Source organism: Aulonocara sp. 'chitande type north' Nkhata Bay, linkage group LG3 (genome assembly GCF_057382095.1).
Source record: "Aulonocara sp. 'chitande type north' Nkhata Bay isolate Kocher_YH1m ecotype deep benthic linkage group LG3, A_spYH_male_GT1.1, whole genome shotgun sequence".
Lineage (NCBI taxonomy): Eukaryota > Metazoa > Chordata > Actinopteri > Cichliformes > Cichlidae > Aulonocara > Aulonocara sp. 'chitande type north' Nkhata Bay.
In genome coordinates, this window is record NC_141346.1 from 16023511 (window position 1) to 16037955 (window position 14445).

The following is a 14445-nucleotide window of genomic DNA, read 5'->3' on the forward strand; positions in this document are numbered from 1 at the left end:
GACATGATTTTGAATAAATCACATTTTCAACAGGTGCCTTTTGTGAATTTCCTAAATCAAGCAAATTGAGTTTGTCACTCTATCTTGAAACAAGTGATATTTTGAGAGACATCTGGTGAGAGACCTAATGTAGGCTATTTTAAGAGTTATTCTTCCCATTTCTGGATTTCTGTACTAATATAGACACAATTATATGGTTATTCTCAATTTAAGTTTATTATCTAAAATCCAGACTTAGAAACAAGTAAATCTTTTTTTAAAACAAGACAAATAATCTGGCCTGTCTAAAAATAGGATTTTAAATCATGGCAAGCACCAGATAATTTGCAGTGCACTGTTAGATGGCAGCAGACTTTTAATGTCATTCATGGCCAATTTCAAGCTTCACTGAGAGGTTTAACAGGAGCTCTGAGTTCCTTCTGCAGTCCCTCATGGTGACTTTTCATGATCTCTTTTGACACTTCCATTGTGGCATATCTCTTTGCTAAATATTTCTTTCCATCTCGTGAATTTCGTGTCACAGAGCGTCATTCTGCTGCCTAACAGCCTCTCTCTCTGCTTTGGCGACAGCAAAAGATTCTTCCAGAGCTTTGCTGTGTTTGTATTTCTCCTTCAGTCCCCAGATTTCATGTTGTATAGCTGAGTTCTGCTTCCTTATTTCCTCTGTGTCATGTTTGATTTTTTTTTATGTTTTCTGCAAGATGTTTCTAGTTTTGTCAGTGAATGATTCTTGTCTTTGCAAAGAAAATACTTTGTCAACTTGTGTTGGAGAGAGTGGTGCAGTGCAGTGAAAATGCAGTTTAAATGACTGCCATGAAACAGTTGGAGCATGAAGGATGGCAGAGCTGGTGATGTTTGGGATCAAACTCATTTAAGAGAAGAAAAGATACGGGGTACATTTTTGTCATATTTTGGGAAATCTTTAGATGTCACTAATATGGAACATTTTAACATGTTTACATTGAATCTACTCATTATTGTTGTTGTTATATATTATTATTATTATTGTTATTGCTATTTTTAATGTACATTTTTTTAACACAAAAATATATAAAAAGTGTTACTATAAAAGTGTTACTTATAAAAGTCTTAAAAAGTTACTCCCTAAAGCTCATTTCCCTTTTCATTTAAACTGCGTGGTCAGTGCATAGTTTTATATCTCACCTGTTTAGATTTTGTTCAGGCGTAAAGTGAGGGTCATGACTGCTGTGACACTGTGGCGACCCACTCGAGATATTTGTCCTTTAAACTTGTTTGTTAAAATATAAAACTTTGTTATTCTGTCTGCACTCATTAGCAGGTATTGACCTGGTCTTTCTTGATTTTTTTCTTTTTAAATCTCAATTAGACTTTTTACCTGGATGTGCCATAAGATCATTATTCCAGATGTTAACTTTGATGAAAAGTCTCCCCTCCTTTGTGCACAGTGCTGATGGTGGCATATTTTAAGTGCACTATGCATTCACACGAACCAGTTTGTCAAATAATTTAGACACTTCAAATATGCTTGAATATATTGTGTGGTCTGTAATGAACCCAAATAAGTTAAATATGCATGTATGTTTTTCATTACTTACTTTCTGATACTTTAAATACAAATGAAACAGCAAAGTGAGCCTTTTTTTTTACTTTTTTTTTTTACTTTTATCTTTTAGTGCTGCATCTGGATGAGAACAGAATACGTGCTGGTTGGGCAGAAAGGCTTATTAAAGTGAACTCAAACACAGCACACAACAAAAATAGCACATTAACATAACACAGAGGCTAGAGTAGCCTGGCAGTGAATTACTTAGTTATTTATTTAGAATATATTAGAAAATACAGCAAAAGTTCTAATACAATATACTTAATATAGTGATTACATAGATACTCATACAAAATCACTGTAGGCAGCGCTGTGCACAATAACTCTCCTCAGGACCTTCAGTCTCTCATGAACTGTAAATGTTTAAACACTCTGAGTGGCATTATTTATTATTATTTATGATTCTGTGAGAGCGTGTGGCTGACCCAACAACTACAGTACATTGATAACAGATTTTAGTTATGATAGCAAATGTAATTGTATTTTACCAAAACAATGAATTTTCTGTGGTTTGGTTCATTTGCGTGTGAGAAAGCGTTACAGACATTTCAAATGATTAAAAACGAAAATAAGAAATAGTAAACATGTAACATATTTAAAAAAAAATCCAATATAAACAAAAAAATTGAGATCTGCTATGAAATTCGATGAACAACATCTGTTATTAAAATACAATCTGAAAAGTCTAGTTTATGGATGAAAACGTTAAAGTTGATCAGACTCCTCAGGCATATGAAACTTTTACCCTTTTATAATAATGTAAAAACACTGATTCAGTATTGTCCAATCAATCAATCGAACACTAACAAACAGATTATTAGTTATCTGTAATCCAAAAGACATCATCTGCACTCACACAGTCGTCTACAGTGTTTATGCTAACACAGTGTGAACAGGTTTGATGATAATCAGAGAAACGTGATGTAACCAGTGGCACTGGAAGATGTCTGCTATCTGTCGCGTGATTGGCAGAGAATTATTGAAATGTAGTTAGATGTGGAGGTTGGTTCTCTTCGGTTGAGGTTTAAAGAGTTGAAAATCATCAAATGTAAACACTAATAGAAAGATCATAAGTTTGTATTCATTTAGATTGGGTTGCTGTTTGTGAGTGTAACATATAGGTTGATGCTGATAATTTTGTGACAACAATGTGACAGAAATACAGTGATTAGTGTAATGAACTGCTTTTTCCAGTAAGTAATTCCATAAGTAACTGTATTACTTTTTGGAAAAGTAACAAGTAACGTGTAATACATGATTGTATCTTTGTGTAATGATACAGCTTTTATATTTATATTAGCAGAGTAAATGCTTAGCCCTTGTAGGGGGGATTAATGTGGCCATGAGAATCACTTACATTTCAAACTGCTGCTAATGAACATCAGCAAACTAGTCTGAGCCCTGGCTCTGTTGTTGTTTACATCTTCTGTACATAAGCAAAACAACTGCAAGAAGAATCAGACCAAAAACTGATAGACCAAAGATGAGTCCAACAGATTTAACCTTCTCTTCATCTCTTGGCTGACCTGCAGGGGAGAAACAGGAGTGAGGTGTCAGCTGTCAGGTAGGACCATGAATGACCAGAATGAAGACCATATCCAGGTAACTCTTGGTTTTCAATGTTATGAAAGTGTTGTTCACTTCTTACTGTGAGCAGCACTGTGCTGGATTAGCAAGAGTGAAATTATTGCCTACTGACCAATCGTCTCCAAGAATAGTATTACTTTACTTGGAAGATTTCTCTGACCTCAGAGTGGAGATAGCAAAATTCATATTGTGTTTTCTTTCATTAGTACAATCAGTAAGAAATATAGATTTTTGGATACAAATGTTATGGTTTATTATTATATTTTATGTTTTTGATTGGTCAGATGTTGTCAACTCCATTGCTTCATGTAACTATAGATAAAATGATAATCCCTGGGTTAAGTTATCAAGCTAATAACTACTGCTTGGTCTGACTGCCAGTAATGAAGCAAATGAATATTGGAACAATGCCCTGAGTATGTTGAATGCTTCATAGTAAAGGATCCATCTGCTTTCCATAACATCAACATCAACAACATCTTTAGATACAAACATCAACAACCAGGAAGCAGCTTCACCTCTGATCACACTCAACTCTACTCACTCACCTGGAGGATCAACAACACTCAGGTAGATGATGCTGATGGATTTCCATGAGCGTGTTTCTTTCATGACTACACGGCACTCGTATGTTCCATTATCATTAATCGTCACATCCCTCAGAATCACAGACACGTCTCCATCCTTCATCTGTCTGTCCTGCAGATCCACCCGGTTCTTAAAAGATGGATGCTGGTCATCTGGAACAAATTGCTCATCCCGGTACAAAACCATATATTGTGGCTTCAGGTCAGCTCTGCTCCAATTTACAACTATGATGTTGTTGTTTGGAGCTCGACATGGCAGAGTGATGTTCTGTCCAGACTCAGCTGTGATGATTTTCTGGTCTGAAAGAGGAAACAACACAGAGCAGAGAGGATGAAGATTAAAGTAGAATTGTTCACTTTTACAACAGTCAATCAGAATGAAGGGAAACAAAGAAAGTCCAATGAGCTCTACACATATACACATAGGTGGATTGTTTTTTTCTTTTTTTTTTTTTTGTTATTTAAAATAGAATTTATAGTATATTAAAAATCGTAACGCTAGCTGGATATAATTTTACTGTAATCAATTTTAGTATTAAGTGAACTAACAGCTGATGGAAGAAATCTTAATCACAAAAACATTTTTAATCATGAGCAAATATTTAATACTTCATAAAGTGTGATGTGCTGTGATGATGTCATTATCAGCTGGTATATTACAAAATATGATATAATTCACATGAATAACAACAGGACATTAAAGTGATGAAAGTTTGTTTTAACTTTGTTATTCCTTTAATAAAGTCTCTGTTCAGAAGACCACAGTCGTAGGAACAGCAGAGATACTGTGTAGGACCCTCAAACTCCAAGGCCTCTGGTAGAGGACCCAAACTTAAAGACTGCCCACAGGGTGAGTGGAGATTTATTTTTATAAATATAGTTATAGTTGCATTATTGCACATGGACATGGTCCAGAGTATTAAACTAACTTAATAACAACAGGCACCTTGCAAAGCGGCCTGAAGGTGGACTTCTAGGTAGCCAAATTGTGTGACTTGAGTCTTTCATGTCATTTAGTGAATCTGCTTATGTAGAAGTATAATATGAATTACTATGTTTTCTACGTGGCTAGTTCATGCTGCTAAAGCTAACAGATATGTTACACACTGGTAAGCTAAAATACATTTGGTGTTCTGTAGCATTACTGTGTATATTTACAATTGATATCAGGCACTGAAACGTATATGGAAAGATTAACCTACATAGGAGTACTGATTTGGATTTACTGAGGTCATAATCACTGACAGAAAAGGTCCGTAACTTCATAACTATGGATATACCAAATCAATAAGTCATCATACTGTTAACATGTAAACAAGGTCAATGCCTGTCCTCTTTATCTCAGAGAGAAACACTGTTTTTGTTTAAATACCTAAATCTCACCTGCAGAAATCGGCACGACGAGAAATACCAAAGTTGAGAAGAGCAGCGTGCTTACGGACGCCATTTGCGTGCTTGTTCTAGTTTGAGTAGTTTAGAGGCACTTAGAGTGCTCTTAATGTCTGAGGATCCTGATATTTTCAGTAAATAACAGAAAATCCAAGTTTAAACCTGACTACATGAGACTAAATTTAAACTTTAAACTAAAATAAAGCTAAAACTGATCACTACCGCAGGGACATTGATGAGTCACATTAAAGTGACGTGCAGAGTGACGTGTCTGAGTGCATCTATTGTTAAATTCTTATTCTATATTATTTTATAAAAAATCAGGTCAGAGTGTTTACCAGGTTCAGTTGTTATCTCCACAGAACAACACTAATTTTGTAAACCAGTAAAGTGAAGCTTTCATCCTGGATCAGCTGGATTAAGATTAACAGACTTTTGTCAACCTGTTAGATTACCTAGATGTAAGTAAATAAGTACATTTGATTTTTGTTGCAAATCGAAAACCAAAGTGCTTATAACTTAATTAAAATACAATAAATAGTTTCCTAAAAAAATATGCTTTTGAAGCTTTTAGTCTGGAGATAGTTCTGAAGGCTCAAAAACGTCATTTTAACACTTACTGTCGTTCTGATGGCATCTGTGAAACCCTCAAAGAGTCTTCTGATCGTCACGATGAAAAATTATCCACAAATGTAAAACATTTAAGGTCAGTATCCACGTGTCTTCTTTTTCAGTGGGTCAAATGGAACCGCATTAAATTGTATTCCACTCAAGCAAAAAAAGGTAAAAAGTTCATGAGTTAAAAGTCAAAAGATAAAACATAAATTAAAAATCTAAAGGTAAAGTGGACGTTACCACGTTACCTTACAGCCACATATCAGGAAATGCACCTGTAGTTCCCCGTAGCCGTTTTATTTCACAACATGGACCGGTGTAACAGGTTAGTAGCCACACCTGCTTGATTCCTGAATGATTTTAATTTAATAACAAAAGAAGTGAAAACCAAACCTGACAAAGTGCAACAGCTTCTAACTGCAAACTTTTTCTTTCAAAGAAAGACTTCCTGATGATTAGTTAACCAACTGCAATAGATTAACAGCACTTGGCTGTTCCTTACTCCCTACAGTTTTTTAGGAAGCATTTATCTTTTCACACACTGGTTCTGCAGTTTGCCTTGATTTTTGGTTTTTTTTGTGTAATATTCCCATTCGTCACTCATCTTCTAAACAAACCCAGGCCCTCTTATACGCTCTTTAACACCTGAAACTGCCCCCAATTCTCAACTGCCTTTGCTGCATCTCCTCAAGCCACCGTTAATGTCACGGTTCTGGGTCATTCTGACCCAGCACTTTCAGTTTCTTATGTTTTTGGTATTCTTCTGTATTATAATTTATGTTCTGATTCTTTAGCTATCCTATGTTGATTATTATCATTATTGTTCTATGTTCCAGCTTATTCTGGTTTAGGGTTTAGTTCTTAGGTTTTGTTCTTTTGCCCTCATGTTTAGTTTAGGTTTAGTTCTGTGCTTAGTCTTCTCTGCTCGTGTGTTCCCTCTGTGTAAGTCCGCATTTCTTAGTCTGCATCTTTGTGAATTGTTTCCTGTTTTATTTTGAAGGGTTATGTCTTATGTTTGTGTGTGACTTCTGAGGATTTTCAAAAGTTCTTTACTGAAAAAACTGATAACATCAGAGCACATATCCTGCTCCCACCCCAAGACCCTTCTGAACAACCTGCATGTTCATTCTTTTTCTCAAAATTTAAACCACTCTCATTAAAGAATGAACATGCATTATTCACTCTCATTATCCCTGTTTTAGACCAATCTCTAAGCTGCCATTTCTTAAGGTTCTAGAGAAAGTTGTCCTCCACCAATTATCCTCATTCTTAGACACACATAATATCCATCCATCCACCCATCTTCATCCGCTTTATCTGGGGCCGGGTCATGGGGGCAGCAGCCTAAGCAAAGAGGCCCAGACCTCCCTCTCCCCAGCCTCCTCCTCCAGCTTATCCAGGGGAACACCAAGGCGTTCCCAGGCCAGCCGAGAGATATAATCTCTCCAGCGTGTCCTGGGTCTGCCCCGGGGCCTCCTCCCGGTGGGACATGCCCGGAACACCTCACCCAGGAGGCGCCCAGGAGGCATCCGTGTCAGATGCCCGAACCACCTCAGCTGGCTCCTTTCGATGTGGAGCAGCAGCTGCTCTACTCTGAGCCTCTCCTGGATGGCCGAACTTCAACCCCTATCTCTAAGGGAGAGGCCAGCCACCCTTCGGAGGAAGCTTATTTCTGCCGCTTGTATCCGCGATCTCGTTCGTTCGGTCACTGCACACAGCTCGTGGCCATAGGTGAGGGTAGGGACGTAGATCGACCGGTAAATTGAGAGCTTCGCTTTTATACTCAGCTCCCTCTTCACCACGACGGACCGGTGCAGCGTCCGCATCACTGCAGCTGCAGCACCAATCCGTCTGTCGATCTCCGGCTCCCTTCTCCCATCACTCGCAAACAAGACCCCGAGATACTTGAACTCCTCCACTTGGAGCAGGAACTCAACCCCGACCCGGAGTGGGCACTCCACCCTTTTCCGGCTGAGAACCATGGCCTCAGATTTGGAGGTGCTGATCCTCATTCCCGCTGCTTCATACTCGGCTGCGAACCGTTCCAGTGCGAGCTGGAGGCCTTCACCCAATGAAGCCAACAGAACCACATCATCCGCAAAAAGCAGAGATGAGATTCTGAGGCCACCAAAGTGAAAGCCCTCCGCCACTTGACTGCGCCTAAAAATCCTGTCCATAAAAATTATGAACAGAAACGGTGACAAAGGGCAGCCCTGGCAGAGCCCATCACCCACCGGGAACGAGTCCGACTTATTGCCGGCAATGCGAACCAAGCTCTTGCAACGGTTGTACAGGGATCAAATGGCCCGTAGCAATGGGCCAGACACCCCATACTCCCGCAACACCTCCCACAGGACACCCCGAGGAACACGGTCGAATGCCTTCTCCAAGTCCACAAAACACATGTAGACTGGTTGGGCAAACTCCCATGCACCCTCAAGTATCCTTGAGAGGATAAAGAGCTGGTCCAGTGTTCCGCGACCAGGACGAAAACCGCATTGTTCCTCCTGTATCCGAGGTTCGACTAGCGGATGAACTCTCCTTTCCAGCACCCTGGCATAGACTTTCCCAGGGAGGCTGAGGAGTATGATCCCCCTGTAGTTGGAACACACCCTCCAGTCTCCCTACTTAAAGATGGGGACCACCACCCCGGTCTGCCAGTCCACGGGTACTGCCCCTGATCTCCACGCAACATTGTAGAGGCGTGTCAACCAGGAGTTGTTTAACTGCCTCAGTGACTTCGCCCCCGGAAATTGGCGGGTCATTCCCCTCATCCCCAGACTCTGCTTCCTCCTCGGAAGACGTATCAGTGGGATTAAGGAGGTCCTCGAAGTATTCCTTCCACCGCCTGACAATTTTCTCAGTCGATGTCAGCAGCGCTCCGCCAGCACTATACACAGTGAAGGTAGAGCACCGCTTTCCCCTCCTGAGACGCCTGACGGTTTGCCAAAATCTTTTCATGGCCGCTCCGAACTCCTCCCACACCCGAGTTTTTGCTTCAGCCACTGCCCGAGCCGCATTCCGCTTGGCCTGTCGATACCTGTCGGCTGCCTCCGGAGTCCCACAGGCTAACCAAGCCCGATAGGACTCCTTCTTCAGCCTGGTGGCTCCCTTCACCTCTGGTGTCCACCATTTGATTCAGGGATTACCACCATGGCAGGCACCAACCACGTTGTGGCCGCAGCTCAATGCAGCAGCTTTGGCAATGGAGACGCTGAACATGGTCCATTCAGACTCAATGTCCCCAGTCTCCCTCGGAATGCTGTTGAAGCTCTGCCGGAGGTGTGCGTTGAAGATCTCGCGGACTGGGGCCTCTGCTAGACGTTCCCAGCACACCCTCACTACGCGTTTTGGTGCACCGGGTCTGTCCAGCATCCTCCCCCGCCACCTGATCCAACTCACCACCGGGTGGTGATCAGTTGACAGCTCAGCCCCTCTCTTTACCCGAGTGTCCAGAACATATGGTCGCAGGTCTGGTGATACGATTACAAAATCAATCATCGACCTGCGGCCTAGAGCGGCCTAGAGTGTCCTGGTGCCACGTGCACTTATGGACACTCTTATGTTCGAACAAGGTGTTCGTTATGGCCAAACTGTGATTTGCACAGAAGTCCAATAGCAAAACACCGCTCGGGTTCAGATCAGGGAGGCCGTTCAATCACGCCCCTCCAGGTCTCGCTGTCATTACCCACGTGAGCATTGAAGTCTCCCAGCAGGACAACAGAGTCTCCAGGTGGAGCACCTTCCAGCACCCCACCCAGGGACTCTAAGAAGGCTGGGTACTCTGAACTGCAACTCTGCGCATAAGTGCAGATGACAGTCAGGACCCGTTCCCCGACCCTAAGGCGCAGGGAACAAACCCTCTCGTCCACCGGGGAAAACCCCAACGTACCGGCAGCAAGCCGAGGGGATATTAGAATACCCACCCCAGCCTGCCGCCTCTCACCAGGGGCAACTCCAGACTGAGACAGAGTCCAGCCCCTCTCCAGGAGACTGGTTCCAGAGCCCAAGCCATGCGTAGAGGTGAGCCCAACTATATCTAGCCGGTAACTGGATAAATATCAGTCTGGTTTCAGAGCCTTCCACAGCGCAGTCTGCTCTACTGAAGGTGTTCAATGATGTTGCTTTTATCAGCTGACTCTGGAAAAAGTACAGTTTTAATTCTTCTAGACCTGAGTGCAGCATTTCACACTGTCGACCACACATTACACATCTTTTCTCTTAAAAATCTATTAAATCATTAACTTGTAGGACTTTATTCTATGAAAACCTTTATGAGTTTAAATATATTTTGGTTACATATAAATATTATATTTTCTTTTATGGTTTTAGAGGCTGGACTGTAGGGTAAAAAATAATTACATGGGCAATAAGAAAGGAGGTGACATATACAGCAGGTCAGAGTGTTTCACAGGTTCTGTTCTTAAATGATGTCCACAGAACAACACAAACATAACCAAACTCATCCATCTAACTGGAGGTTCAAACCTAGATCAACATATCTACCATGTATGCAGATCAATACCATTTAATGCTTTAAACACAAACAGTGTCACTTTATCCTGGATTCTGTAATGCACAGTGAGACAGTGCAAGGCTGCTGTTATCTCTCTTTTTTGTCCTAGTCAGTAATCTGGCATTTGGCTAATGACTGTAGTATGCAGTGCATTACAGGTGTCCAGTTTACATGTGAAAAGGCATGCATAACCCTTACCGAAAACATTTTCAGTCTGGTGATTGTTCTAAAGGCTGAAAGACGTCACTGTTGTTCTGCAGGCATCTCTGAAGCCATCAAGCACCCTTCTGCTCATCAGGAAGGAAAAAATATCCACAAAGAAAAAACAGTGTAAGGTCAGTATACATTGTATACCCACTTTAACTTTACTGTATAAAGAGCTAACATCTCCAAAATGCTATGAGTAGTTAGTCATTATAAGAAGTCTTTGTGAACTGAAAATCAAGAATGTGGGATACTGTTTGTCCGTGATTTGGAGAGCCCCAACGCAGGGGAAAGTAATTCTGTCGAAGAGACCTACCTTGGCAGTTGTGCAGGTGAAGACAAAGGGAAGAAATTCTTCATCATATTTTCTAGTATTTGGCTTGGAAGAAAGTTGGTTTGGAAACATATTAAGCCAGTGGTTCTTAACCTGGGTTCGATCGAACCCTAGGGGTTCGGTGAGTCACTCTCAGGGGTTCGGCAGAGCCTCCGCCGTGACATGCATGCCTCATTTTATGCACCAGTAAAAAACATATCTATGTCTTGAATTTGAAAAAAAAATCATATTTTATTTTTCACTAAAGAGGGGTTCAGTGAATGCACATATGAGGGGTTCGGTACCTCCAACAAGGTTAAGAACCACTGTATTAAGCGATGCTGCATCTTCTGCTTTGCGTTTGTGTGGTAGCCCCGTTGAAAAGTTGTCCATTATGCTAGCAGTGTCTAAGCGTTCTTCTTTTAAAATTCATACCCCCCACACCCTTGAATGGCTCTACCCTAAGCCCACAAGGTTGACAAATGTTTCAAAGAGAGATTTTCATTTGATCCCAAATAAAAGAAGTGAAAACAAAGACCTGACAGAGTGCAGCAGCTGCTGACTGCAAACATTATTAATGCTCTTTTTTTTTTATTGAAGCTCTCAGACACTCGGCAGTGAAAGCATGAACCTGTTTCTACTGCTACTGCTTCACTACGTCCAGCGGGCTTAAAGCAGATTTCAAAGAGTTATCACAGGAGTGGGCCGTGGTCTCTGCTGCTGTAAATAACACATTATGATTAAGGCTTTTTTTGAGCAGGGTGTTACTTCTTAGCCAAAAAATGATAACCCTTGTTAAAACTCAACTTTAAATATTTTTTTGTATTTACCTCATTTTGACACTTCTTGATTTGTTGCTTGATACATGAAACCTAATAATTGTAAAAGGTTGTGCTTTCTTTTGCCCATGACTGCACATGAGTACTTACGAGCACAAACATGAACAAGAGAGATGTTAGAATGATAAATAACAGTCAGAGGATCCTGGGATTTCACCCGAGGGACTGAGTTGATTAAACACACAAAAGACTGCACTGCAGTCATTTTTATTTCAGGCTAGGCTAAATGTTGTATTTGTGGCAAATCATTCACTACGCACACTAGCATCAAGGTCAAGCGACAGCTCTTTTGTTTGTGGCAACACATGCACACACACTGCGATTTTTAGCCTCTCAGCCCAGGACACAGACACTCCTTGATGGCTGCCGCACTCTTTTCCTGCTTGGCTCTTGTCACTGTGGGAAACACACAGTCAATCAATCTGGCTGAGTTCCAGCCCCGCCCTGAGCCTGTCCCTGCAAGCTCACTGTGTCACCGCTTCGCACCGTTTCACCGGACACTAACATGTTGGGACTGGTTAGCATCCCTTTCACCACATGTTACATATAATTCTCTGCTCTGACTTACTCCAAACTTCTGTATAAGGAGCAGCTTCAGTTCAATTTAAGCTTTGAATGAGGTGAGACAGAATTAAGGTTAAAATGCTGCAGAAACATAATAAAAGCAACAGAATGATAACACTGAAACGGTAACAAATCAAATCACTAGAAATGGGAGGAACTAAAGAAGTGTAAATGTGTTTTCATTCCCAGTTACATCACTGATATGTTGCCAGTGAACCTGATTATTGTGAAATTTCCTCCAGCCCTTTCTTTTTAGTACCACTTACTTTTCTAGCCTTTTGTTTTCCACTTCCCAACTTTTCGAGACATTTTATGACTGTTAAGTTTAAGCTTTTCTCATCGTAAACATTTGAAATGTTTTCTATGTTCTGTAGTTCATAAAATATGGGCTTTTTTAAGTTGGCAGAGAACTGCATCCTGTTTCACATTTACATTTCAGAACAGTTCAGCAGTTTGCACTTTCATGAAAGGACTGTTTTGAATCCATCCACCCATCCATTCACTTCCGCTTCTCCTTTTCAGGGTCGCGGGGGGTGATGGAGCCTATCCCAGCTGTTTTGAATGTGCAGTCTAAATAAAATAAACCTCCACAAAAGGGTTGTTTTCATCTGTTGGGAATTTGGTTAAAGGATAGTAAAGGAGACAGAGAGGAAATGAAATAAAAGGAACTAAAGCTAATTATTCCAGTCAGAAGGACTCAATTAAAAACACCAAACACACTGATTCTGTTTGTATTATTGTAGTTTATTTTCAGTTTCAGTGTTTGTGTTTTAAATATTTTTTCTGGAGGTTTAAATATAAAGACAGTCATTTCAAGGTCTGAGCTCTCAATACCTAAGGCTACGTTCACACTGCAGGCAGAAGCGCATCAAATATGACTTTTGACCCTATGCGACCCATATCCGATCATGGTATGACAGTTTGAACAGCACTAATCCAATATTTTCAAATCCCACCTAAGTCACTTTCGTATGTGGTACTGAATCCGATGCATATCTGATGTTTTAGAAAGCGACTGCTGTTTGAATGATCATGTCGCATTAAATCCGTCTTTTACATTACTGACACAAGACAGACACCAATTATCAGCGCTGGAGAAGACAAATGAGAAAGCATGGCGGCGGAAACTGGAGACGGAGCGAGTCAATGTGCGCCAGATTAGAAATAAAATGGGCAGCAAAACACAGCTGATTCCCCATCACATCACACTGTGTTATGGAATTGGATTACATACGTGCTACATAGTTACTTGAGCATTTCTTCTTTGACGAAACCAGCAAGGAAGAATTTTTTTTAATCTCATCTCTCCTAATAAGGTATGCACACAGTAATAAATATCACGAATGATAAGTGCCATAGGCAAGGCAAGGCAAGGCAAATTTATTTGTATAGCACAATTCAACAACAAGGTGATTCAAAGTGCTTTACAGAGACATTAGAAACAAAAACAGATAAAAAGCATTATTTAAAATTGATTAAAACAAGCAAACAAACTAACTAACTAAACACACACATTCACATTCACACCTTTTTGCGCGATCTGAACCCTTATCCCTTTTTTTTTTGCTCCTCCCCTTTGTGAGTGTGGACGCTTCATCTCTTTGCTCTTGAATGCTTTGCTTCTTATATTGATTTTTATTGATTTTTATGCTGATTTTTTCCCTTTTTTCCGTGTGAGCTTACCTGCGATAACTTCTGGACACTTGTAGATCATTAGGACTAGAGCGTTCTTAACAGAAACAGCAACATTTTATGGTTACCTTATCCTCAGCGCTCCGTGTGTCTGTGGCCTAGACACAGCTGAAGCCTGATTACAGCGTCTGGGCACCGAGCAGCCTCAATAGCCTGGAAAGGTGCTAACCGCTAGGCTAACTAGCAACAAGATGCCTTCCCTCTCCACAGATGACTACCACAGCCTCCTGCAGAAGATTGCAGTACTGGAGACAAAAATTCATCGCTTAGAAGTAAACGTGGAGGTAAATGAACTGTGTGGAAATGAAACAACCTTGCCTTTGATTCAAAACAATGGCGATGAGCAAGCTAGTACACAGCTAAGGAGCACAGATAACATGACCAAGAAAGTAGACTCTGTGCATTATTATAAATCCTCAAGTGATAATCCCCCCTTAGACTGTCTTGGTGCAAAACCAAGACATAAATCATGTCTCCTGGAAGGGGGAGGACGTATCACAGGCAGGGCACAGCGAGCTGAAATCTCTGAAACCGACTGGCCTTCACTTCCTACG

At 40.9% G+C, this 14445-nt stretch overlaps 1 protein-coding gene across 1 annotated transcript in view; it reads right to left on the bottom strand.

The window, feature by feature from the left end:
• LOC147334176 (coxsackievirus and adenovirus receptor-like) overlaps nt 1–6043 on the bottom strand; it is a 20714-nt gene extending 14671 nt beyond the window's left edge. The window contains exons 1-2 of the mRNA XM_086286825.1: nt 5769–6043; nt 3721–4059 (exon numbers count right to left, since the gene is read on the bottom strand). Of these exons, the coding sequence (XP_086142951.1) occupies nt 3721–3946 (226 nt within the window). The 5' untranslated portion in view covers nt 3947–4059; nt 5769–6043. The remainder of the gene's footprint in view (nt 1–3720; nt 4060–5768) is intronic.
• Between the last annotated feature and the right edge of the window lie 8402 nt (nt 6044–14445).